Here is a 27,500-nt window from a genome sequence, read left to right as displayed (position 1 = left end):
ATAATCACAGAGGACACAACATGAGTACAATATGTGACTACATGTCTACCAATGTGTTTGCAATTGGTGTAGACTGATAGAAACTATCAATCGCCTTCTGGTACAAACCAAAAGCTGATCTCAAGAATCGTGCTACGGGGACAAATCCATACAACTCCATACATTCCGGCTGAATACCGGTTATGTTGCCATACCCGTGTTGCCACAGAAACATGAATCTTTCAGATGAGTTCATGTCCTGTAGTATATCTTTCAGACTTCCCACGATAGGCCCGTAGGCGGAACAATACCCGCCCATCAAGTAGTTGGTTATCTTCATATCTCTCTGATTGATTTCACCTAAAGTTTTAACTTCTTTACACTTACGAAGTTTTTTCACAATGTCCCTAAGATGTTCTTTTTGATATTCTTTAAGAGCTTTACAGCAGAGAAAGATGTGAGATAGTTCGTTTTCATCTTTCATGGTGTTACCCATTCGTCTTTTCTTACGACAAAGGGGACATGTAGTTGGATCTAGCAATGATGCTTCTGCCCTTAGTGTATTTGATTTTTCAAGGGCTTCATATCGGGTTTTTGCAAGAGGAAGTATTCCCAATCTTGCCTTCACTAGTAGCAGTACACCATCTTTTAGGTATGGGTACCTTAGAGCGGCTTTTTGAAAGTTTTGAGTTAAGCCGTATTGATGTTTTTCATAATCCATTTGTTCAGTTGGACCTTGAAGTTTAGCGGGTGTGAGTGCTTTTGCCCATTGATATGCTTTTACGGCGAGTATCTCATTTTTAATTTTTTCCGGGGATTCATCATTCCCATGGGCAGTGATCCAAGTAGTTGGTATCTTCTTGGGGTATTCAATGGCTTGTGCTAGTAAGCCTTTTTTGATCATGGCAGGAATTTCAAGTATTGATTTTGGATTCTCCGCAGAGTTTTCATTTATATTAGATGGAGGAGAGAAGACTGCAGTGTATGCACGACAGGTTTCAGAGCGGGTGATGGAGGTCCATGTTTTCTTTTTACCTCCTTGAGTTGGATTGCACAAGATATCACTTGCATCAGTCATCATTGACGCAGATTTGGAGTAGATGCGATAGCGGGCGGCTGCACATGCTGCTGCAACTGATGGGACACCAAGCTCCCATGAGAGTCTGACAGGGCAGATAGTTTTGCATGCCCACTTTTCGCCAATTGTCAAGTAGAGTGCGTGATCTACTTCTTTTTGTACAATGGATGTTTGTGTTTGATTCATCCCAATCCATTCTCCACCATATAATGCGGCAGATAGAATGTACGTTTTGATTAGGAAAGATTTTTCTGCAAGGGTGCGGCGAGGATCTTTCAATATACATGCAAATTGAGCAACTTTTTGTCGTACTTTCTTTGCTAGTGTGATTGTGTAGGCCATTTCTGCATCATAGCCTACTCCAAGGTTGTCGCCTATGTCAATGCCTAGGTATTTGTAAGAGGATTGGGCATAGACTTTGCCATCTGTTAGGGTAAAGTGACCTTTGTTGTCACCTGTGTATTTACTTGGTTCTCCGTATTTGTCCAAGAAAGCTTTGCGGAGTTCAGGGTCTTTTTCTCCGTGCATTACGACCGCAAATTTGGCATGTCCAATTTTGAGTGTTTGCCATTTACTGACCCACTCTGTGATAAGTTGACAACCTCTTTCAAGGTCTTCAAGGTTGTCAAAGAAGGCTGCAGCGTCATCGGCATATAGCTTACCTATGTCGTTGTAGTTTTCACCTATACCCGGTACTATGACTCCGGGTAATTTGTGGAAAAGATCATTTACAAAAATGATGAATAGAAGGGGTGAGAGAGGGCAACCTTCTTTGGTCCCTATTTCCATAGGGTACTTGTCGGAGAGTTCATCACCAACTCTCATGCGGAAGGTACTTCCTTTGTAGGTATTGTCTAGGAATGTGATTATATTTTCCGGGATTCCTAAGTGGCGGAGTTTTTTCCAAAGCGCTTCGTGTGGTACACTTGGGAATGCTTTTTGAAAGTCAATATACAAGACATATGTAGGTTTGTCAATGTTGGCTCTTCGGGCGAACAACTTCAGTGAGTGAGAGGAATTGTCCCATTCCTTCTTCAAGGCGTCTAAAGCCTCCTTGGTCTGGGGTGAAGAATTTTGCCCCATTGAGTTCTGAGCTCATCCTATCTTCCAGGATAGTCATAATGAGTTTGAGGAAAGCAGTTGAAAGTGTTATTCCTCGTTGGTTAGATAGATGTATTGGATCTTTTCCAGGTTTGCTAAGTGAGATGACAATGTTCTCAAAGTCGCCTGGGGCTGGTGTTCCTTTTTCCAGCATTGTGTTTAGGATATCAAGAGCCTGGATTCCAGCAGGTGTCTCAAGACCCCCATCCATATCTTTGATTGGGACAGGGTGGTAGATGTGGTCTAATGGGTCGTAGAAGCGCCCAAGATCTGTTTCTATTAATGACCGGGCTGGTCTTGTTTTCCAAGGTTTAGGAAGGGGCTTATCTGCCCATTCCCACGCTGCATATCTGTCTTCTTCATTTCGAGATACTAAAGATTTAACGTTATTACCATTTTCAGGAGTGTTGTAGTGGGGTATAGAGAGGTTTGGTCTTTTCTGTGGTTCCTTGTCTTTGTCTTTTGACTTTGGGGGGTGTGAGCCAATATGTTGACTTCTTTCTAGTTTCAATATTTCTTTGAAGATTGCAGGTGGAATATTGTCATGCCCACGCGCTGCATTTTTGTTGAGCCTGCTGCAGGCTTGTAGGAAGTCTTGGGGGGTTATAGGTCCCCCAATTGGTAGTTCTTCAAGTTTTGGGTCATCACATGTGAGATTTACCCAGTATAAGGGGTCTTGTGATACGCCAGTGGTGTCGTGAGATAGAGTACTGAAGTGTTCAAACTCAGCTTTTGCAATGTCTTTGTTGGTGACACATAGGTCCCCGGCCTGGTTCTTACAGGGCATGGGGTGACTTTGTTTCTTCCCAAGGTGATCTGGAAGTACAGCTTTGATAGCCGCGTGGAAGTCAAGCATCTCATTATCTGTAAGATGCTTATTGGTTTTTTCAGCCTTTTTCTTGGCCTGATCTTTTTCAAACTTTTTGATAGCTGTTTTAGCAAGTCTGCTAGCTTTTTCAGCATAGTTGGTTAATTTGGTAAGTTCACTGAGAGGAGTTTTCTTTCCCAATGTGTCTTGGTAGAGTGCCTTGGTTTTTCTGGCATTCTTGAGGAGATTTGCTATGTTCCGTGGGAAGTGAACAGCACGTGGGGGTTTTGCATATCTTGCGGCACCCCACTTTGAGGCGGACTCTACAAGATTAGATGTCCATGCAATGCTCTTTTCTTCAAGAGTACCTGTTTTGGGGAATGTCTTCCATGCCCCGTCTGTGAGGACATCAGTTGCATGTCCTTTGAGTATTTTTAAGTCCCATTTGAGACTAGGTGGTGGAGGGTTATTGAATTTCTTTTGAATCTTCATGCTTATGGCTGCGTGATCACTTGCACCATCATATTTCAGTGACATCTGTCGACTCACTTTGGTTTTACAAGTAATGTCTTGTGATGCTGGTGAGATTAACCAATGATCAATATCATTGAATCTACCTCTTTTGGGGAGACGAGTAAAGTTTGAGCCGCAGCAGGGTTTGATGCTCATACGGCCGCCGGTTTGTCTCAAAGCAGCTTTTGCTAATTTGTCTGTAGGAATGTTAAAATTGCCACCAACGGCAATTTTGCAGTTGGGATCTTCTTCTAGGAGATCATTGATTTCTTCCCAAACTGGTTCAAGTTGGGTTGTGCGGTGTTGTCCTTTTTTGGATCCGGACTGAAGGTATACGCCAAAGATGTGCCATAGGCTATCTGGCTCAAGGTGTGTGACTACTAGGTGTTGTATTCTAGGGTCTTTTGTGGGCTTTTCATAAGCACCTATATCATTACGGACCATCATACAGAGGCCAAAAAAACCGGGTTCGGCTGGGTGTGAGTATGTCCGATACCCATCTAGTTTGGGTTTGTATTTGAGGTTAGTCCTATGGTGTTCCCCGATGACAATTATTCCAGCTGTTACTTGACTAGCTAGAGATGCAAGAATTGTTGCTTTGTTGTTGAAGCCATTAGCATTCCATGCAAGGAGGGAGGTGTACCCAGTTGGTTTTGAGGACACTTTGGGAGGTTTGGGGATGGATGTGGCAAATACAGGGACATCATCTCGGTATGCCTTATATAAGTTAACACGCCATTTGGTTGTGTTAAAGCAGTTTGTGGTGTTAGGTCCATCACATTTGGGTTGTCTTGTTCTGCGACAAAAGATTCGAGGTACTCCACATGGGTGTTCTCTTGGGGTAAGTTGCATCATCTTGATGAACCCTGGTGCAATATCTGGTGACACACAGATATCAAAGGCGGGTTGTTGGAATGGATTGTTCCGCTTCATTACGCCAACAACCTTCTTGCATTGGGCTTCGGTCAGTCTGTGTCTTATGACTGTCCACACGTCAACACTGGTGCAGTTTCCAGTGTTGTTGAGGGTGAATTTTACTGACTTTTTGAGGTTATATTTGATTTCAGCTTGCTTGACGCCTTTATTGCACGTTAGTGATGAAGTACTTTGCAGGCACTTGGTATTGTGCGTTTGAGAGGATGTAGTATTCTTTCTTACTATATCTGCATATGAGGGTAGTTTTGGATTTGATTTTATGGGATCAATGTCCATAGGTGTGTCATTGGGTCAGGAGTCCAACTCAATCTCATTATTGTCTATTTCCATGGTGAAAACTTCAAAATGAGGAGGTTTTGGTTTGGGAATCGTTCACCGACGGTTCCTGCTTATAGTCAAAGTTTGTGCGGGCTGTACTTTTTTAACCATAGTATTGCGATCAGATGTGAGTTTTGCAAATAACTCTTGTCTTGTGAGCATTTCACCATTACACCTTTTACGTTGAATGATGTCTGCCAATTCTGAGTTGGAGATGGATGTGTTGTTGTTCTGCACATTTGAGTTTACAGGATTTGCTTTCCATTTACCTTTTTCAAAGTAGGTGTGCACATTTCCTGATGTTTCAGGTTGTTCTGCGGCTACAGTATTTGTGTCAAGGATTACTGTTCTTGATGTTTTAGCTGTGCTCAATGAAGGGCCAGGGGTGATAGACTGTGATTGTCTAAGTGGAGTTTTATCTGTTGTAGGTGTAACAGCATGTCTACAAGGATTACTTAACATTGCCTTTTCTCTGTTAGTAGAGTTCAAGCCAACGCCGCCAGTAGCAGATGACAGGCCTTCTCCCTGGTGGACCAAAGGAGGACAGACCCCAAAAGTAACCTTTTTAACTTGACACTCATCCTTAGGGGAACAATGAGTACAAGTCCTCTCAGTAGCGTTAGTCCCAGATATGCCCTGAGGAGGATCAACAAAATCTGGCGGAGGCAATTCATTATACAAGTTCAGTCCCTCCACAACTGACAGGGAGCCGGGGCTCGTCTCACCCAATCCCGGACAACTAATGTTAGAGGGTGTGCTAATCATAGTTGCATTGTGAGCCTGAGAGTTGAAGCCCTCTCAGGTGGCTCTAGGACGTGTCAAACTTATATGCACGACCTATAAAGAGTAAGGTCTCTCTGAACCAAAAACAGTTGTAGGTGTTTTCAACCTGTAGTTTTGTATAAATCTTTGTCATAAATTGGTCAAGAGTTTTTCACGGGAAGCCCCTACTTGACCCCCCATTTTTTGGACTTTCTGGGCCTTTTACCACAAAGCATACCTATCTTTATAAGTATTTTTGTTTAAAAAGGTTTATACAAAGATTATACTTGTTTTTGGGTATGGTCTCTGTTGATCTTAAACAATCCATCTATTCTGGTGGGTCTAATTTCTTGATCCATACCCCCATCTTTGTCTTGGAGATGGAAGAGATTTGCCTTGAATATCCACTTCATCTTACTTGGATATCTTCAGGGAAAGATTAACATTCATGTAGCCTTTCTACCATCTTTGTATGAGTTGATTCTTCTCAATACATTTTGGTTTTCTAGGGGGAGGTGGAATTTTACACAGGGTGCTTTACACCGTGTTAGTCGGTGTAAAGTCAACCCAGTGTAAAATTCGAAGTTAGGGCCCTCTTTTTGAATTTTATACATATTTTCATTTTTTTTGCCCGTGTAAGAGGAATCGGTGTAAAGAGGTCAGTGTAAAAGTACGGAACCCGGTTGATACTTAGAATTTTACACTGAGCTTATTACACCAAAAGTTACGGTGTAAAAGATGTCAGCGTAAAAATCAAGACTAGCCGCGTAGAGTAGAATTTTACACTGAGTCCACTTTACACCAAGGCGGCCTGTGTAAACACAGCCAGCGTAAAATAAATTTTAACGCATTGAAAGTGTAATTTTACACCGTCTCGCAGAATCTATAACACCGACATTTTAACATTTCTTTCAAGTCAGAAAAAAAACAGAAAATCATTTGCTGTCACTTGATATCAAATGACAGTTCACATCATGTATGCATCAAGTTTATTTATAGCAACAGAAGGAAAGATACAAGCAAAAAAACATCATGCACGTCGCTGGCGCCTTGTTCTGGGTTTTTCCTCGCCCTCTGATACCACCACATCATCTTCTTTGACGTGCTCGTCATCCCCATCTTCAAGAACCACCCAGCCTTTCCAATTGGCTTTCTTAGGTGCTTCTGCTGAACACCCAAAACAAATCAGCTGAGACAATCAAAGTGACTACAGAGGATTGGATGCACACCTTTCTTAACTTTTGTGTCCTTGGAAACGGGGGCCTTGGAAGCCTGTGACTTGGCCTGACGCTTTTTGGGCGTTGCTGTCGGAAAGAGAGAAAAGGAATCGTCAGTTAGCTGTTTGGATCATCAATATCTAAAGAAGCTTTTTTTCTACCTGGTTTAGATTTTCTCGCAGGTGCAAGTGTGGCGACGTCATTATCAATGTCCACTTTCACGGCGGCCGCGGCTGGGTCTTCAAAATCATCGAGTTCAATATTTTCCTCCTTGTTGACTTCCTTCTTCTTAACTTCTTTCTTCTTGACCCCCTTCTTGACTCCCTTCTTGGCTTCCTTCACCTTGATGTCGTCCGATGTTTTCAAATCAGATGTATTCAAAGGTTCTTGATCTTGAGCGTGATTTTCTTCAGGGAGTCCCCCTCCAAAATGAAATGTGCAAGTTGGCATGGAAAAGGGGATGGTGGAGTGCTTATTAGGAAATACCTTCATTAGGTCACGAATAGATTTTTCAATATGGGCCAATTCATCACCCCGTGGCATCCGAGAGTAGAAAATCCAGCTGGTGGAAGGAGAACAGCCACCTATGCTGGTGACATCAGTACCTTCCAGCTGCGCGATACCTCCATTTTCACGCTCGTCGAAGTGCCATACACCCAGAATACCGCCGATGGACCTGATTACCCTACAATAATAATGAAAGTCTGCCCATTAACCATGTGCAACCATCATGTAATCCACCCCACCAAGCACCATTCGAGCCGGCCAGTTGGTTTTGCCTTGATAACTTTTGCGCTCGTCCGCCGTCATTCCAGCTACGCCGTCCAAGTAGAAGTATAGATGAAGAGGTGCCGACTGTGGATCAATGACAATGGTGAAGTTGTTTTGCACAAATGACGGATTTTTTATGACTGGATTCACGTTTTCACGGGAGACTTTTGGCACCGAGGTGTGACATTGATGGCACAATATCCCTTCTTTGGTAAAACCTTCCGAAAGCCACGTAGATATCAACTTGTGAACGTTGGCGTACGGAATTTTCGCATTTGTGAAGCTGTCACTCATCAATCTGATGATTGCTCGACGTTGGTTGGTAACTTGAATATGTTTCGAATTGCAAAGACAAGAGACCGTTTTCTTCATGGTGTATTCAAATAGAGGACTCAAAGAAGACTTTTTGTCTGCAGCAGTCTCTAATAATAGCTCCATAAAGCCATCAGCCGAAGACAAGGCGTCGTTGGCATACAAGATAGATCTGGCTTGGACCGCCTTGTGAATGAGCCTTTGCCAATGTGCCATGCTTTGGGAAAAGCCATCCGCAGCAATTTCAAAGTTGCAACATGCTGTGAAATGGCGCATGAGTACGTTGACCAAATTCGAGCTGTTCACCGTTGCATATCGACTCCAAGAGGGGCCAAAAAGGGCGTAAAGGCTTTCGAGAGTGGCAGTCTGCCAACACCGGTTCAAAGAACCCGCCGTCGTCCCAGCGGTGTAAGATTGATAAGTGGTCATGGCACTTTGGTTGACGTTCTGGGATCCAACAGGTCGACCTAATTTCTTGGGTTTGCTATGCTTTTTGTCGAGCAGTTTGTCGGTAGTGTCAGGTGCATGGCCGTCGTTGCGAGTGTACTTCCGTTTGGTTGGCGGTGCCATTCCTAAGGCGGTTACAACTTCCTCCCAAGTATCATGGGAGGTGCCACCATACGTGATCGAAATGCCCTTCTGAACTGCATGGTAATCCTTCTCCATGCACTGGGCAAACGCAATTAGCTGAATGATACCAGGTATCACATTGCATTTGCCATCACTGAGTGTGAAAGTAACCACTGGCATCAGCTATTTTTTTCTAAAAGGATCAGATCAAATCGGAGAGAAGAAATTATATATTTTGAAAGAAAACTTACCACAGGATGTAATAGACACGATGCATGGACTCTTGTCCATTCGTAGTCATAGGCAAGTCCGGACGTCTTCAAGGAGCAAGTTCTTCGTCGTCGTTATCTTTGCCGGGCAAGGGAGGATCGTCTTCCGGCATCCGCTTTCGAGCGGGAAATAACATTGCTTGGATGTCGGCAGCCCCCCACCAATCTAGCCATGTTTTGGCTAGAGGGAACAGCCGGCGTAATTTGTCAAACCTTGCATTAAGGTCTGGTAAACCGGGTCCGTCTGGGAGAAGTAATTCCTTACATTTCTTCTCCCAGGTGCCCTGTTTGGAAAGTACATTAGAGTATAAATTCCACAAGGAATTCGTCAGATATGATGATAAATCTGTGTTGATGAGAAATCGTCACAGAAGATTGACTCACCACCTGCCTCAAGTTGACAATCTTACGATTTTTCTGAATTCGAGTGACAGACTGATGGAAGTGCCATCTACATCCATGCAATTTAGATAACGCTACATTTTTATCGTGGCAATTAAAGACCTCCATGTACGCGTCCTGAAAGCCGATTTTCTGAGCTAGAGAAAAATCCACTACTTGTTCAACCATCATCCCCTTGTTCTTTTCGGACATATCAGTATTTTGAATCTGTTGTAGTAGATTTTTGAAATGGATCTTGTAGTGTTCCGCAAACAGTCCGCCGAGCCATGAAAATAGCACAGGTACCCATTGTTTTAAAGTTTCACAGTACTTTGAAGTGGTCAATAAGTAACCATTTTTAAAAAAACAATAAGTCACGTCTGATAGAAGACCCCCCGTATACGTGTTGGATTTCTCGTCTGGTTCAATTGAAACTTCCGACATCCATTTTGTCTGGAAACTTATGTGAGCATCATGTCCGGCCACAGATGAAGAAATAACATTCAGGCCTTTCCTGTAGGTACTAGCAAATTAGGCGGCGGGCGCCGCCATCTGGTGTTCTGTGCAGGGTTTCAGGGGCAATACCCGAACCGCTCCGATACGCTATGGAATTTGGACCATTTTCATATTGTATCGGAGTGGGCGCTATGAATCGCTCCGCTCAAGATCGCTATTTCTAAAGAAAAAAAACCTTGCGATGTTTCGGAGCGAAGAAATCGCTATTTTTTGCTCTATAGCACATTTTCGCGCTGATGATGTACAAGCAAAGCAAAAAAAATATTTCAAATCTATGTGTACGTGACCAAGCCTATAGGGCAGGGACAGGTGGAAGAGTAGATATAGTGTCTTAGAAAAGGAAAAGCATGAGAAAAAAGAAAAACATGTGTAATAAAAAAACTCAAGATGTGACTTGATGATGATGATGAGCAGGATGAGTTGAGTAAATCAAAAACATCTTGATAAAGTTCCATCACCTTTTCTCTTCCAGGATGATTCTTTGACTAAAGATGCAGATCCAAAACATTCCAAAAACAGCCAGTCAAGATGATAATATCATGTGATTACAAGATCAAATCCTTTACCAATCTTGTACAAAGTAAATCATCTTGAGTAGAAGCCAGAGTTTGTCGAAGTTTAATCCTACATTGCACCAATTCCCCCCAATCGATCGAATCCGACGGAGAACTTTGACAAGAGAGTTCATTCAAGACTTCTCCTTCGATCTCACCACACCGTTGGATTAGAATCCAATCGATAAGCTAACCCAAAAATCAAAAGAGAGACAATCAAGAAAGGGAAATATGAAGAAGTGATTTTGTAGTTAGTTGAAAGAAATAAAAAAAACAACCAAATACCTCAGATGGTAAACTTTTGGATAATGGATTAGAAATTGAAGATTGATGATTGATGTCATTTACTTTTGATTGAAACTTTCCCTTTTGTTTTTCTTTTGAGAGCCCATTCCAAGCCTTCAAAATTGATCTCCTTAGTCGTTGGATGTGAGCTGAAGTGGAAAGTATGCTGTCTTTGAACAATGCCCGCCAGTTAGCCTGTAGCACAAATTTGAGATAATCTTTCTTGCAGAATTTGGTTTGGTTCGAGCTTGTAAAGACTTTGAGCTACAATCGTTAGTTGTTCTCCATCATACACAGATCACCTGACTGTTTTGTATGCATTAGTCTTGAAAAGCAACAGTCAGTTTCCAGAAATCAGGATGAAATTCATATGAAAAGGTAAACAACAGACAATTAGCCATTCCGGATGTTCATCGTGGTTCACAGGGGGAAAAATAGAAGCTCACATAGATGTGAGCAGAGAAAGTTTGGAGGTTTCTCCAAGATTGTTTCCAGCTTGTTTCCAAATTTCTTCCAATTTTCCTCCAGTTTTCTTTCAGCTCATCATCTGATCAAATGGTCAGCATGTCCTGAGCAGATGAGTTAGGCCTTCCTCAGGCTTTATCCCTCAACCAAGAAGCCTGAGGGAGGGCTAGCTCATCTGCTCAGGTCATCTTGGGCCCTCCAATGCTCAGCCTGCACAGTCAAGTGACCAAATGTGATTGAGCGGTGAGAGACCCAACCAAATGTGAAAAACACAAAGGGAACCATCCCTTTGGATAATTCTGATCCCAGGAATGGCACTGAGGACTAGGTGAGCAGCTGAGTTGAACTGTGCAGCCCCTCAGCCAATACTCAATGACATCCTTTGGATACTTCTGATCCCAGGAATGCCACTGAGGAACAGCTGAGCAGCCCCTCAGCCAATACTCAGTGACATCCTTTGGATCCTCCTGATCCCAGGAATATTACTGAGGACTAGCTGAGCTGCTGCACTGAACTGAGCATCCCCTCAGCCAATACTGAGTGACATCTTTTGGATACTTCCAATCCCAGGAATGCCACTGATGAATAGCTGAGCAGCCCCTCAGCCAATACTCAGTGACATCATTTGGATCCTCCTGATTTGTATCAACGCTGCCACAGTTACTTAACTGTTTACAGTAAAGTAACGGTAAAGTAACTTTTTTTGCAGTATAAGTATCTCGATACTTAGTATCGGTCTGACTGATACTTTACTTCCAGGTCCTTGGGATGGTATCGTTGATTTCAATACCGTATCGAGTAAAGTATTAGAAAACCAATACTTTACCCAGAAGGTGATTCTGAGTATACAGTGATGTGTCAGCTGGGTCCTGAGCACTCATCCAATGGATGATCCATGCTCAAGAGATGCTCATCCAAGATGAAGATGAGCACGCTTGAGCAAACTCAAGCAATACCTAAGTATTACAGGCTGAGCACTTTGGCACCACCAAAATGGTAAATTGAAGGAATCTGAAGGAAATTGAAACATTTTTGGAGTTATCAGGAAGGTACCCTCTGCTCACATCTATGTGAGCTTTTATTTTTTCCCCTGTGGTTGGTGTCCGCTATATAGCGGAGAGCCCAAGGCCCCTATCCATTTCGCAGCGGTCAATCTGCTACGGAAAAATCCGGCTCGTGAGTTCGGTGCGCGGGCACCGCTATAGACCACGGAGGCTATAGCGGGTGCCAAAACCGCTCCGAAACCACTATTTTGAGCGGAGCGGTTCGGGTATTGTCAGGGGCTCTCATACATACATATGAAAAGCCATAAACATCACCAAATTTCAGTCTATACATACAAATTTGCCAGGACTGTGTAAAATCTAACATCCCATGTTCATTGGTAAATCATCTGCATCAATGCCCACTTTGATCCAATCAAACCATTTTGGAATGGAGTCAAGTGAATGTTCTTTGGTGACCAAAAATTTTCAAAAAAACTGATCAAACAGAATCAAGTTGTGCATTAGTCTTGGTTTCAAAACTGGCCAGCAAGGTATAAGGGAAGAAAATCGATCCATGGAATGTGGGTCAAACAACTTCCTATTGTTTTTCATAGATATGAAGTTGAGATCAGCTTTGTGAACACACATGAACCTAGAGGATTTTCAGACTGACTTGAAAGTGACTGCAAGATGAAGGAGCCTCAGTTTGGCCACAAATTCCTTTCTGGAAAGTAATTTAATCTGCATCTGAAACCTCATTTGCCTCTTTATTCCAAAGTAACCCCAAAAGCAATTTACAATTGGTTTCTGAAAGGAAAAAACCTTGATATCAAACTTGGTCCAAACATGTCCTATTGTGTTCATTTGATCACATAACTCTTTCTTTACTATCTTGTTTCTGGGGGCAGAAGGAGTAGAAGAGCTGTCTTCCTCATCTTCCTCATCTTCAATCTTTGATTCCTCATCATGTTTCTCATCATTGGCTCTCTCTTTTGCTTTTGATTATTCATCTCCCTCAATTGGATTTGTTCTGCTACAAATGATGGTTATTGGGAATTCAGTCTTTGAGAAAAAAAGTGTATTGAAGAGTAATTAATCAAACCTTTTTCATTCCAAACATGGACTGAAGTGGTTGTAGAGATCTCAGATTGACTTGAGATCAGGTAGTGTGTTTTATCAATCTATAAATACTGTGTCACATCATCCTTGTCTTCCCTATACAAAAAAGTACCAGGAATTGATAATGCTTCACAATCAACTTTCTTCCAAAAGGTTCCAACACTAAGAATATTTCAAGAGAACTAAAAAAATATTAAAAATATAGAAGAGCTTTTTAATAGAGGAGGTTAATGATGGGTAGGAATTTGATTGACCTTCTGCAGTCTACTAAAAAGATACAACCGCTAATAATCTGTGCACTCATAGACTAAGAAGGTATTTTCAACTGGAGATGGAACAATAAAGAACACTCTTTAAATGTGATTCACACTTGGAAATTTCCCAATATCAAACTTTAACACTGGCAATAAAATAATGACACTGCCCTTATAAGGGTTAACACTTTAAATTGAGATCACACTTCTAAGAAAACACTAACACACTAATAAACAGACAAAAACTTTGAAACACACAAGCACGCACACAGCCACACCAATAGATGAATCAAAAGAAGAAAAAAGAAATCCCAACAATCCTGCTCTTTATACCCTTTCAACTTCACCTCCTAACCAATTCCTTTGTTATTTCCAACTCCTATCATGTTACATCAGCAGTCCTTTAAATTTGGCTTTTCAAATCAAATATGATGTAAGTGTCTCCTTTCTTCTCCCATTCTCATTTGATTTTGTATTTTTAAACTGGTTTGATCAAGTTGTTTTGGCTAATTTAATTTTCTAACTTGACTCTTTTACTAATTTAGATCAATCAGTTTGATTTTCCAATTTTGATTCTTTCTTTATCTGATTTCTTTTTTTGATTTTCAGGTTTATTGATTTGTGTCAAATGATTTGATTTTAAAGTGAAATCATCTTTGCTGTTGGATTGCGTCCGATCAATTGATTTGATTTCAAATCGTAAGTTCTCTTCTTTCCTTCTCATTTTCTTATTTTGATTGTTTGGTTGACTAATTGTTCTTCTCGATTTGATTTATCTATTTGAGTCTATTAGAGCATCCACTATCATGATGGTGATTTATCGTAAGTTTTGCGTTCCTGACCGCGAAATTTAATCACGCGTGTTTTACCTAAGTTGGTAACCGCATGAAATCCACTACGGATTGATGTAATGTCTGATTTAACTACGATAAATCACTGTGAATCAACCAGATCCACAGTGGTTTGATTTTGCGATGATTTATCATATCTTTCTCACAAATCCCATCCGAAAAACCATCCATCAGATGCCCACTACAAGTTCCTTGAAGAGACACATCGACTGTCTTTTGAAGTCTTCAAACCACAATGATGAGGAACATCAAGAATTTGAGCAACTTGTCTAGAAATCTTGTTTTATAGGCTTCACACACCACCTTCACCATTTCAGACTCAATTCCAAACAGATTGAGCTCGAGCTCAGCCTACTCAGCAATTGACTATTGTGCACCTCAATTCTTAAGGTGTCTCGCAAAAGATTAAGATATAGGGTGATGTTGTGATTGAAATCGATTCAATTCAAAGTGCAATGTTCCGAGATGTGATATCTCGAAGTTGAGATTTGAGGATGAAGTTTGAAATTTGAAGTTCAAAAGTGAGGTTTTGATGTTTGAAGTTTGAGAAATGAAGTTTCATATGCAGTTTGAAGTTTTGGGAACAGTAGTTTTGACTTGATTTCCTACGATAAATCAAGCCGTAGGCTTGCGTAGATTTGAACACACGGAGAGCAAGATTTGATGCAGTCGTACGGACCGCAAGTCTAAAACAGGTCCATAGCGGACCTGTGTATAATTTAGCGTTAAAGTTACGATAAATCACTTGGTTACCGCACCCATAGTGGATGCTCTTAAAAATGATTTTGTTTACTTTATTTCATTTCAACGTTTTCTCTTCTCTTTCTAGATTGATCCATTCAATCTCGACTGACTTCAAATTTCTAAAATCAAGCTATTTCAATTTACTCGATTTTGTTGGTTTAAATTGTTCTCCTAAACTCGATTGACTGAACTTTTGACCGACTTTAATTCATGATTGTAAGTTGTTTCTAATGTCTTTTTTCTTTACATATTACTAACTGAACTTTTCTTTTCTTGAAGAAGCAACACCAGCAAAATGGAAAGTCTTCAAAGTCATCTGTGTTCCTGGTTCTTCAATGGATTGTGCACCAACTGCACCAACTGCTGTGCCTATATGTATGTAAAACCAAGACCGTCAGTTTAGACGGCTCCACATGGAGACTACCTCGCACAAAGTACTTACCAGGCTCCAATTTTGCCTTGACGTATTTGACCCAACAATAGTCTAGGAAGGTATCGATTTGCTTGAGTGTCACCTGTGTCTTGTTTGCAACTATCTTCTCACTTGCATCTGAAGCCACCACAATCAACCATACAAAAATGATCAAGATGCGAGCAAATAAACAAAACAGACCAACCATAGAAACACTTACCGGTAACTCCAGCTGATAGATCAGTCTCCTCATCCCAATCATACATTCCATAACTCGCTCGATAAGTAGCTGCTTGTTTGGCTACTGAGTTGGTAATGAAATTCAAAACTGAATCTGTGAATTGGGTTGTACAAGCTTTGGCGAACCGAGGCTCAGCAAGTCAATTGGCCACTGTTTGTACAATCTCATATGGATATAAACCTCGACCGTCAAGATGTGAGATAGTGGCCTGTGATTGCAAGATGTCAGAAGATAATGGACCGAATTCAATGCGGAAAATAATTTGATACCTTGGAATGACGCCATGTTTGAGCGAATTCAACCGGTTCTCCATCTCCTTCAAGATACGTTGGATCTAATCTGTCATCACCGTATGTGAATTGTACCACACCTCCAACCAAATTCCGCACAGAGTCGTCATACCGAGTGTAAAGATCTTCTAATGCTTTCATCAGTCAACGTTGCATATAACCTGTCTCTGCAGTTTTGACCGCCGTATCTACCAGACCTTCTCTTCCAGAGATGGCGTGAAAGAGAAATTCTGTGGCTCGAAGACCTGAATGAAAACTGTTACGAACGAATCCTTTGGCGGGTGGCTCCTTGGCTTTTTTCACTACACCAAATGTCATCTTTACCGGGCGGTAAAGAAAACTACTGACATAGAAAAGTCCTGAGGCAACAGGAAGAGAGCTAAAAATCTGAAAAAATATGCACCTTGTTCCTAGATGTTGGGGCGTCATGATGAGTATTTTTTTGTATTTTACACGCAGATATTGGTTTATGTACTAACAATAAATGCTGAAAATCATCAAAAACTCACATATAACAATACCTGAAATTTGGGTCATGAGTGTGAAGACAATATTTTGTGGTCTAAAAACTTCAATAACTTTTGCAATTCTGCTCCAAATAACTCGATTTTTGGTTCATTCAAAAGCTGAACTATTCTCCTTCACACTTCATAATGTTAGTAAGGTGCTATCTAGTCATTTAAACACTCTACATATGTTCAAACAGTTCTGCATGAATAGCTCTGTAGGATCTTTTTTAGACCAGCTACAGATGTGATGTCTCAATGAAAAATGTAGAGGAAAGGCTCACCTTTTTGATGCACTTCAAATTGAGTGATTTGATTCTGAACTGAAAAAGTTATTGATGTTTGAAGATTCCAAAATCCTGTCTTCGAAGTCAAGGGCCAAATTTCAGGTATTGTTACAGGTGGGTTTTTGATGATTCTCAGCCTTTATTGTTAGTACATTAACCAATATCTGTGTGTAAAATACAAAAAAATTCTCATCATGACGCCCCAACGTCTAGGAACAAGGTGCATATTTTTTCAGATTTTTAGCTCTTTTCCTGTTGCCTCAGGACTTTTCTATGTCAGTAGTTTTCTTTACCGCCCGGTAAAGATGACATTTTGTGTAGTGTTTATGGAAATGAGGTAACGATCAATCTTGAAATCCATCGGGAATACATTTCTTTCGATGATGATCTGATGAAGGTGAAGAAGGTGAAGAAGGTATGTTTTCTTCTTCTTCATCTGAATTTAGATTTGATTCTGATTGACTTTGGATTGGTTTTTAACTCGTGATGAACATCTTCTGGGACTTGATTGGGTTTGATTTGGTGGATTACAGTGGTTTGACAGGCCATTAAGAGAGGTGGGGTCGGGAACAGCTGAGCCTAAGAGGGTTGGAGTCTTAGGTGTACAGCTTGTTAAGGGCTTAAGGGGTTTTATCCACTTTTGCCAAGAAACTGGGTTGTGCCTTTAGATTTATGATTATCAAAGCATTAGGCTATATCAAACTTTCTTTACGAGAAAGTTTGATGTTGCTCACCGTGACCAATCCATCATGGTACAGAGCCACTTATCACCTGCTTTGGGGTCTTGGGTGTTGGTCATTATACCGGCCTGGGCTAGAAAATCACGTCGAAGGTAGCCTAGACGATCAGCGTGGCCAAAAGAAGGATGAATATCCGTGACTGATTTGATCGGTTCTGACCCCACATGCGCGCGTCCAACCTGATGGTAGATTGTGTAAACAAAGAGGTCATTTATTACATGTTTATTCGAAAAAATATGTGAAGGAATGAACTCATACCTTCAATGCTAAAGGTCCGGTCTTGGGGTTGCTGATCACACTTTCTTTCAGCTTATCTTTAGATATTGGATCCGCCTTCTTGGACTCGGGCCATTCATGATAATGAGTGCCTTGATGTCGAAGTAAACCCCAACCCTCCTCTTCGTTTGAGTCTAACTCAACATCTACTCGACAAGTAGCATTGCATGTGACATGATTTCGAAATCCTTTGCAGGAAGAGACAGGACAGGGTTTGAGTCTGTCCGTGATCATAATCAGGATCAGAAAGTCATGATTACCACCAAAAGTACCAGCTTGACTGAGTCTTAGATGCAGACTCACGTATCTACAGCAAGTTTTTTTTGGAAACGTTGGAGGTGAAGCAGCAAGGTGGCATTTCTTGTTGGTACATTTTATAACTCCCAAACAGTAGTATTGCCTGATTATCCACTCTTTTTTCTTGGTCGTTTCCGTTCGCATGGTGTGGGTCCAAGCAATAAAACGGAAATTCCGGGCAGGATGCTCGGGGTCGTTGACATAGACAGTGTTGCCGTTTGGATAAAGATGATAGTTTTCCTCATCTACTTTGGAACCGTGATCAACAAAGGTTTTGTACAAACCTTTGTCAGTAGGTAGTCGGAGATTCGGACGGACTTGATGTAGGTCTGGCCGCGTAGGTTTCTCGGTAGCTGCTTCGACTTTAATCGGAGATGAAGTAATGCTCATGGTGGCCGGAGGTGAAGATGGAATGTAAAGGTCTTCTTGATCACCGTTAAAAGATGTTAAGGAATAACACTTTTGACGGGGGACAGAATCACACAAAGTACTGAATACTTTTTCTTTGTCGCAAGAGGAAGACTTGGACACACACTCATCCAGTTCATTGTCAAATGAAAAGCTGGACGAGTGATTTCGAGGTGTATTCCGTGGAAATTCCACTGTTGCAAGGTCGCCATCATAGTGGGATGTGGCGTCTCCCATCTTGGGATTCGTATCAGTTGATTGATTCGAACAATCTTCAAACAATTTCAAAATATATAGCGAGAATAAGGGTCTTAGCCGATATGGCGTTGGAATTTCTAGAGTCTTTTTGACTCCAGCCTTTATGGTCCGAATTGGGATCAGATTGATCCCAATATTCATCCAATCTCCGGCTCACGGAGATGTGGGTATGCTTTGCATATTTGGTCTTCTCATATGTTGAGGTATGTGTTGTTTGGATGTTGTCATGGGATTGTTCGTTGAAGGGCTATGCAGCTGTGCGGTGTAAAGGATATGGTGTAAAATTATAATTTCAAAGGTTCTGTGGTAATTTACCACAGGCCAGTTCCACACAGAGCGGGGTCAGTGTAAAGGGACCCCGTGTAAAATTCAAACTTGCCGGACGGTCCCGGATTATTACACTGTAACCATCTACACTGTAACTTTATGTGTCAAAGCCACGGTGTAAAATTACATGTATCGCCCGGGTTCCGTAATTTTACACCAACATCATTACACTGAGTTTTCTTACACGGACCAAAAAAAAAAAATATAAGTATAAAATTCAACAAAAAGGCCCTAACTTCGATTTTTACACAGGGTCGAGTTTACACAGGGTTGGGCGGTGTAAAGCACCCTGTGTAAAATTCTCCTACCCCGTTTTCTAGTAGATTTTCCTTTCTGCAACTCTTGTGGTGTTTAAGATGTGAGTTTTTTGTCTTTCTAGCAAAAATAATTAAGACACTCTTCATATGGGTGTCATTAAGTGTGAACTCAAGTTTAATGACTTAAGTCTCGGGTAAAGATGAAAGTCTTAAAGGATCATATACTTTGAGTATTTCTTTTCTCACAGTGGTATCTCTTCTTTCAAGGAAGAACTTCAAGTACTTTTTTGGTCAGGGTTTTTTTATAAGACAAGAGTGGGGATTTATTTCTTAGAAGACAACAGACAGGTTCTTTTACAAAGGTATTGATATGTTTTTGTAGTTTAGTAGTTTTTAATTTTGAAACAACATTGTATTTTTGTATATTTTCTTTTTAAGTAAAACAAGAGAGGGGATATAGGTTTAGTAAACATGAGATTTACCTCCGAGTCATTCATGTATTCAATTTTAAACATTTGATCTTCTTATTCATCTTAATGTTCCACATTAAGATAAGAAAGCAAGTAGAAGTCTTCAAGACTCTGAATCAGACAAAGAGAAGATCATGATTGTTAGTGATCATGTTTTTAAGAGGAGAACAACTCTTAGTGGATTGGTAACTTACTTTTTTAATAAAAGAAAAGGAAGAGTTTTTATTCTATAACACATAGAGAAATCATTAGTGTTAGTAAAGTGATCAATATACACTCTATCGAGTAGGGGAAACAAAGAGACTTACTTTGAAAAGATTAAAAAAGAGCTTGATCAGTCTCTAACAGTAAAGTTACCAATCTTCCTAACAGGTTTGTTGGTAGAGGTTGAGGTTGAAGTTGATGCGACTGGTGTAGTAGTTTCAGTGTCATCAAACAAAAGAGGCTTTTGACGAGGTCCTAAGTCACGTCCGAGGGCTTTGCTGATCAAATCACGTATCTTGACAAAGGGACAGGCCAGGAGATGAGCTCCATCATATGAGCTTGTGCCACATTGAGAGCAGGTAGGAATGAATCTGATTTGAAGGTTGTATCGTTCATCAGTCTCAGCTCCTTTTGAATCCCAACCAAACATGTCAATGTACTTGTTGGGTCGAGATAACAACTTGAGCCATTTAACAGCCATGGCTTGTTCGAAGTGGATCTCGAAGACACGTCCACCTCCATGAGCAAAGATAGGCTTCTTGCTGAGCTCTCGAACACCAGTGAGTTTAAGAGGGTGATTTTTCGTAACTGCAGCAATTGAACCCCAGACCGTATCACATATTTGATGAGTGTGTAAAGGGAAAGGGAGACCATGCATAGTCACTAATAAGCTTGACATAGTAGGAGTAGTAGGTGCAATCGGTTCTAAGTCGAAGATGAGTAAAGAAGTAGGTTTGTGAGACCCTAAGAAAGAAACAAAGACACCTCGATCGTGACGGTTATCTTTTTGAAGAAGTTCCTTAGCCCGAGTGCCTTTGAAGCGGATGAGAAAGAATTTCGAGGCTCCAGGTCCAATAATAAGCTCTACATAGTTAATAGAATGATTGAGTACCTTCTTGACCAGTTCATAAAGGTTGGACTTGGTTTGTTGGCTGATGAGAGTGACCATAGCCCAGAGATCTGTGTCTTTAACGGTGACGTGACGATGGTGGTATAGTTGCCACCATAACTGAAGCTCATAAGGGAGATCAGAGGTTGAGGCGAATTCGAATGGGGCCGAGTTCAATAAGGGATTGACCGTGAATAGAGTCAAAGAACCTGGTGGGGCTGGTTTGATAAGATTGATAGAGATTGAGGTGAGAAGATGATCATGTAATTAAATATGAGATTAATTGAGATGATAAGTTTTTTAAGTGGAAAATAGAAAGGAGTTGAGGTAGAGAGGCAATCGATCGAATAAAGATGGTATTTGATGATGTTGATTATCGGGGAGATGATAAGGATAATGTAGAGAAAAGATAATTGAAAGTCTCTAAGTTAGTAATTTATCTATATGAGAGAATCAAATAAGAGGAGGGTAGCTTACGATAGGCCATGGTAGACACTTCTAGAGTTGTCTGATCCACAACTTTACCACCAGTGATCAACAGCCTTCATCTTATCAAGAACTTGAGGAAGGACCGTAGTGCTCTTGAGGATTGTAGCATCTTCAATAGGATCATTGTCGTCGGATCCTTTGTCGTCCGATGACTTCTCGGAATCGGGCTCATTGTCAGCAGGTCTTTTGTTCTTGCCCTTATTGTCGGAATTCATTGGGTTTGATGTTGTGTTGAGCAGCAGGTTGTTTGTTTTGAGAGGGAAGGCTGTCCTCATCTAACTCCATGCTCGTGTTGTTGGAGGGCTGAGTGGCTATGAGGGTATTGGTGGACGATGTAGTGAGAGAAAGTCGTGAGGGAGGTCTGGTTTGACCTTGAGACTGACGGCGTGAAGGTGGAGCCTTGTAGGGTTTACTCTTCTTCGAGGAGGTTGATTGAGGTCAATGGACCAAGTCCTTCTTGGCATTAGGTGTGACTGCCATCGAGAACCTAACATAAATAGATAGAATTGTTAGCATTCCAGGTCATTAGATAGTTGAATCGAAGGAATGGAATCAGTTTAACTTACTTATTAAGTTTGATTAAACTTATAGAGTAGTTAGATAAGATCACAGTAGATCTGAAGGTTCGATTCGAGATGGAGCTTGAGCGTAGGAGGAAATTTCAATTGAGAGGAAGAATTTTGACGTTGAGGTCTTGAGAAATTAGGATAGTACCTGTCTACATTTATCATATCAGGAGTTGAAGTAAGGATTTAGGTAAGTATCAGAAAAGAGAGATTGGTACAAGTCTGAAGAAGTAGTATATATAGAGAAATAAGGCTGACCTTTGCTTTTATTAAGTAAGGTCTAGAGGTCTTGGTCTTCTGAGAATGATGAATCGATCGAACGGATAGCTATTTGAAAAGAGGAAGCTTTAATAGGGATGTAATACTAAGGGGAAGATGAAGAAAGCACTGACCTTTATGTAGTCAAGATTTGTGCGGAGTAAGGTGTAATAGCAAGTATTGTAAGGATGGATGTGATGATAATTGAAGAGAGTAATTGATTGAGGAAAAGATAAAGTCAATATAGAGGGTATTGGTTTCTTTTCTTGACGTGGATGGAGTTCAAGCTGACCTCTGAGGGAATTCGACGAGAGAGGAATCTTTCTGAGGACATGATACCTATAGGCCTTGAGTTCGATCGACTAGAGGAAGATAGAATAGTAGTGGGTCAGTTTGTAGCTTAGAGAGATCTTGTTTTGATTGAAGGAGAGACGAGTGAGAGAGGGACTAACCTGGTATCTAGTGTATCCAGTTGTACTAGTAGTCTAGAGGATTGATTAGAGGTATCCATCCTCAGTAATCGTTCGTGGGAGGTATTCAATGGTTCTGATTTGATTCACGTGATCTAGGTTGATATTGTGGCTAAGTCTGAGTGTAGCTTAGTGGGTGAATTTAGAAGTAAGTCTAAAGGTGATCTTCATAAGCTGGTGGTAAGGTTGAATCGATCGGAAGAGCAAGTTGAGATGGAGTTCTTTGAGTGAGGAGAGAAAATACAAGTGGGCTGTTCCGAGTGATGAAGATACACTAAGTAGTTATACAGAGGCCTTATTAACCATTAAGTTATAAGCAATTCAATGGAGAGGTTCACTTGGGTTAAGAAAGGTGAGGATAAGTGTTAATGTGATTCTAATATCTTGATCAGTTTGTTGATTGTGAGCATTTGTAGTATGTAGGAGTTTTGAATATGGGGAGGGAAGGATATGAATCTGACTGAGAGTTGATCGATTCAGTGACTTGAAGGCCTTCAGGTGAATTAAAAGACTGGATGAGGCTAATAGGTCCTTGGGTCTGATTCGAGATGGTGAGTAGCTTTGAGTAGTTGGTAAGTCTAGTTAGAAGAACTTCAAAGTGAGATTGAGTGATTGATTGGTGTATCTTCATTTAGTTGAAGGTTGATTCAAGGTGAAGATTGTAGCAGGATAACGTGGCGGAGGGGTTTTCTTCCTTTGAGTTCCATGGATATTGGTGGAAGGGTAGTTGGATGACAGGTCTACTGTCTGTGATAGATATTGGGCGGGTACTTGGGTCCACGGTCCGATATCGGGCAGTACTGGTCATGTGGTATTGAGGAGTATGTATTTGGATTGTAGCAATATCAGCGCTCTGACCGATACTTAGGTTTAATGTGGGTATATCAACCCTGTTAGGGTTGATATAGGGTTATGGCTTTGAGTGTTTCACGTGCTATGGGGTAGAAGGGGACATATCTGTCACTTGATAGTGACATGTGTGACTAAACATGCCCTGTGGGGCCTGTTCCTCATGTCCTGGCCCTGTGGCTCTCACAGGGCTTGGGACTGGTACCTTTGGTTCAAACCCAGCTGTTGGCATAAACAATCTATGTAACCTTTTTTATGGGGATACATGGGTGATGGTTTTATCTAATATGGGGTATTGAAGGTGTTAACTGCTTCATGTGGTTTCTATTATATTATTATTACAATATAATATAAATTATCTTCATTATACATATGTAATTTGTTGACAAATCAGTGAGTTTGTAGATTTATTGTTGTTTCTTAGGTAGTAGTTCTTACATGTTGTCATACTGTGTTATCATTACAATACGATGTGTATTGTTTTGACTACATATGTGTAAGTTTGTAGTAATCGAGTAAGTGTGTGGCTTTGTTGTTGAGTTTCAGGTATTGATTTTTACATGTGATTTTACTATATTCTTATCACAGTATAATATAAATTGTTTTCAATTACATATATGTAATTTGTAATTAATCCAGTTAGTATATGGTTTTGATGTTGATTCTCAGGTATTAATTTCTACTTGTGGTTTTATTATGTTCATATTATAAGATATCATGAACTGTTTCAATTATGTATATGTAATTTGGTAGTATACCAATAAGTATTTGGGTTTGATGTTGATTCTCATGTATTCTTCCTTACTCGTGGTCCCATTACATTCATATTACAAGGCAGTATGAATTGTTCCAATTACGTATATGTAATTTGGAAGTATCCCATTAAACATATGAGTTTGGTGTTGATTCTTATGTATTGGTTCTTACATGTGGCTCCACTATATTTTTATTTCAAGATAATATGAGTTGTTTCAAGTACATATATGTAATTTGGTAGTGTATCAATAAGTATTTGGGTTTGATGTTGATTCTCATGTGTTAATTCTTACACATTGCCCTACTATATTTCATTTAATATAATATGTATTGTTGCAATTTCGTGTATGTACTTTGGTGGTAGACCAATAAGTGTATGGGTTTTATTTTGGTTTTCCAAAGATGAGCCTCATGTATGCTGTATTTTGAGATACCAGGCATTGTATGATATACTGATGTACAATGCTTGAGGGGGGAGACATACCACAACATATTTGGGGTATATTTAAATCCAGTTTCCTGGGATTTGTTACATTGTGGTTGTTGTAGGTATCATGGTTTTATCTGGGAGTTAGTATTACTGTACCTTTAGGTTTAGGGGACTCTGCTGAGTCTGTTGTAGGTTGTGGTTTGTGATGTAGGCATTTTACCACAGTTGTGGATCTTAGTGTGGGTAATAGACTTTTCTTTTGAGCTGTCTTGTCATTCAGACTGCAGCCTTTGATACCTCAGTTGTGTATCTGTGTATTGGCTATCCCACTTCAGTGTTAGTATAGTTTGTGGTATAGCCATGAGGGATTTGTTCACACAGTTTATGTTTGTGAGTATAGTTGGGGTATTCATATAATATATCTTTTGCTGGAGAAAGATATAATTTTACAGATACCTATTAAGAGAGAAGAAGGGGGGCATAGGGCATAGGTGTAGAAATAGAGAAGGAAAGATGTGGCATAGTGGTGGGATTTATTGAGGGTTTTCAGTACCCTTCTCCCGGTGGCAGTGGTAATCTAGGTTATCCACTTTCAGTGTAGGTTTATTCATATCTTGTGAACAAAGTTGTTTATTGGTATTTCTTTTTGGGTATACCACTGTTTAACATTTTGAGTTTTGGGAGAGACCTCAAACAAGCATTGGTAATCAATATGATTACTTATTTATTAGTTCTATACTTAAGGTAATCAAGCATCTATTTCTTTCTTCCGATGTTTGAGGTATGTTTTCATCAAGAAAGCTTTAAGACAGACTTCTTTTCATATGTCATGTGTTTTTATTCTAACACATGACTGAGTGTACAGTGAACTTACACAGATAGTCATTCCTGTTATCTGAGCTGTGGCAATTTGTCTCAATATTGTTTCTATCTCTGCTTTCCACAGTGACCATCCAGGTGACTTGGGGTATTCAGTGTGGAGTTCATCATGTTGAGTGGACCTGTCTGGGGTCAAGGATTTTTTTTTTCTCTAGCATGAAAATGAAAACTGCTCATAGTTCACACTGTGAATTAAGAACAACATTTGTTAGTTATCCATATCTTGCATTGCAGCTCATGAGTAACCAGGATTTTGGGATCTCATGGTGAGAAGAATCTCAATAGAGATTTGTGATCTGATTGATTATCTGTTCCTTAGATGTGGGTCATAGGTAATTGGGTGTCTGTTTCTTGCTTCCACTTTTGTGTGCTTTCCTCAACAGAGCTTCCGTTCCCTTTGCCTAGTGTGCTTCATGTCTATTTGTCAGTCATGAGAGAATGTAAGGTGTATTCACAGGGGGGACTATTTCTTCCTTCCGCACCTTGACGTGTTTTCCTCAATAGTACTTTACCTTTGTTCCTTACAATGCGCATTAAAATCAGTTGATGCTTATAGATAGATTATCATTTCTACCAGGATGAGATGATTAGATTGAAGGTTATTATTTTCTCTAACATGAAAATAAAAAATTGCTTATGACTGGGTCATAAGCAACTTTTGTTAGTTACTCATAACTTGCTTTGCAACTTATAAGTAACCAAGACTTGGAGGGCTCATGATGATAAGAACCTCAATAGTTGTTTGTGTTCAGATTAATTTTCTTCTCACTGGATGTGTGTTGCGGTTTGGGTAGATGTCTGTTTCTTACCTCCACACCTTTGTGTGTTTTTATCAACAGAACTTTCACCCAACTTGTCTGGGATGTTTCATGTTCATTTTCAATCATGAAAGAGTGTAATGTGTATGTACAAAGGTGACTATCTCTTCCTTCCGCACCTTGGCGTGTTTTCCTTAATAGTACCTTACCTTTATTTTTCACAATGCGCATTCAAGTCAGATGATGTGTCTAGTCAGATTGCCATTCATGGTAAGATGACGTGACTGAAGTCAGAGTTTTTGTCTTCTCTAACGTGAGATAGAAGTTGCTTATGAATGAATCATAAGCAAATTTTTTGTTGGCTAATCATAACTTGCATTGCAAATCATAAGTAGCCAACTTTGTAAGATCTCATGATGAAAATTTTAATAGAAGTTTGTCAACAGATTGGTCATCTGTTTACTAGAGCTGTGTTATAATCAGCCAGGTGTCTATTTCTTCCTTCCGCACCTTGGCGTGTTTTCATCAATAGAGCTTTTACCCAATCTTTCTAACATATTGCATGCTTATATCCAAACATCCAAGAGGGTAAAGTGTAATCACAAAGGTGACTATTTCTTCCTTCCGCACCTTGGCGTGTTTTCCTTAATAGTACTTTACCTTTATTTTCCACCATGCGCATCCAAGTCAGATGATGCGTCTAATCAGATTGACATTCATGATAAGATGACATGGATGAAGTCAGAGTTTTTGTCTTCTCCGACGTGAGATAGAAGTTGCTTATGAATGAATCATAAGCAACTTTTTTGTTGGCTAATCACAACTTGCATTGCAAATCATAAGTAGCCAACTTTGTAAGATCTCATGAAGAAAAATCTTAATAGAAGTTTGTCAACAGATTGGTCATCTGTTTACTAGATCTATGTTATAATTAGTCAGGCGTCTATTTCTTTCTTCCGCACCTTGGCGTGTTTTCATCAATAGAGCTTTTACCCAACCTTTTTAACATATTACATGTTTTTTTCCAAACATCAAAGATTGTAAAGTGTCTTCACAAAGGTGACTATTTCCTCCTTCCGCACCATGGCGTGTTTTCCTCAATAGTACTTTACCTTGTTTTCCACAATACGCATTCAAGTCAGTTGATGTCTTTAGATGGATTGTCATTCATCCCTGGATGAAGTGACTTAGGTGAAAGTTTTTATTTCCTCTAACGTGAAATAAAAATTGCTCATGATCCACTAGTGAATCATGAGCAACTTTTGTGAGTTACTCATAACTTGCATTGCAAATCATAAGTAACTAACAATTTAAGATTTCATGGAGAGAATCTTAACGGGAGTTTGTAATCAGATTAATCATCTGCTTACTAGACTTATGTCATAATCAGTTAG

The 27,500-nt window shown here is 40.3% G+C and overlaps 4 protein-coding genes across 4 annotated transcripts; all 4 read right to left on the bottom strand.

Moving 5' to 3' along the window:
* Window positions 1–4,787: 4,787 nt before the first annotated feature.
* Window positions 4,788–5,195, bottom strand: MELLADRAFT_110143 (uncharacterized protein; the record flags this gene model as incomplete). Its single annotated transcript, XM_007414226.1, has 1 exon — window positions 4,788–5,195. The coding sequence occupies one exon, from the start codon at window positions 5,193–5,195 to the stop codon at window positions 4,788–4,790; it is 408 nt and encodes a 135-aa protein (XP_007414288.1).
* A 1,330-nt stretch (window positions 5,196–6,525) lies between these two features.
* MELLADRAFT_66342 (uncharacterized protein) lies at window positions 6,526–7,855 on the bottom strand (the record flags this gene model as incomplete). Its single annotated transcript, XM_007414225.1, has 4 exons — window positions 6,526–6,662; window positions 6,725–6,799; window positions 6,874–7,054; window positions 7,634–7,855. 4 exons carry the CDS (start codon window positions 7,853–7,855, stop codon window positions 6,526–6,528), a joined length of 615 nt encoding a protein of 204 aa, XP_007414287.1.
* Window positions 7,856–15,042: 7,187 nt separating this feature from the next.
* MELLADRAFT_91367 (uncharacterized protein) lies at window positions 15,043–15,873 on the bottom strand (the record flags this gene model as incomplete). Its single annotated transcript, XM_007414224.1, has 4 exons — window positions 15,043–15,158; window positions 15,232–15,339; window positions 15,422–15,572; window positions 15,712–15,873. The coding sequence occupies 4 exons, from the start codon at window positions 15,871–15,873 to the stop codon at window positions 15,043–15,045; spliced, it is 537 nt and encodes a 178-aa protein (XP_007414286.1).
* A 4,019-nt stretch (window positions 15,874–19,892) lies between these two features.
* On the bottom strand, window positions 19,893–21,355 carry MELLADRAFT_110140 (uncharacterized protein; the record flags this gene model as incomplete). The annotated part of the gene is made up of 3 exons (XM_007414223.1): window positions 19,893–20,869; window positions 21,129–21,159; window positions 21,212–21,355. 3 exons carry the CDS (start codon window positions 21,353–21,355, stop codon window positions 19,893–19,895), a joined length of 1,152 nt encoding a protein of 383 aa, XP_007414285.1.
* Between the last annotated feature and the right edge of the window lie 6,145 nt (window positions 21,356–27,500).

The sequence above is a fragment of the Melampsora larici-populina genome (genome assembly GCF_000204055.1).
Source record: "Melampsora larici-populina 98AG31 unplaced genomic scaffold MELLAscaffold_42, whole genome shotgun sequence".
NCBI lineage: Eukaryota > Fungi > Basidiomycota > Pucciniomycetes > Pucciniales > Melampsoraceae > Melampsora > Melampsora laricis-populina.
The sequence above is the reverse complement of the archived record's forward strand: the minus strand, read 5'-3'. Positions and strand labels throughout refer to the sequence as shown.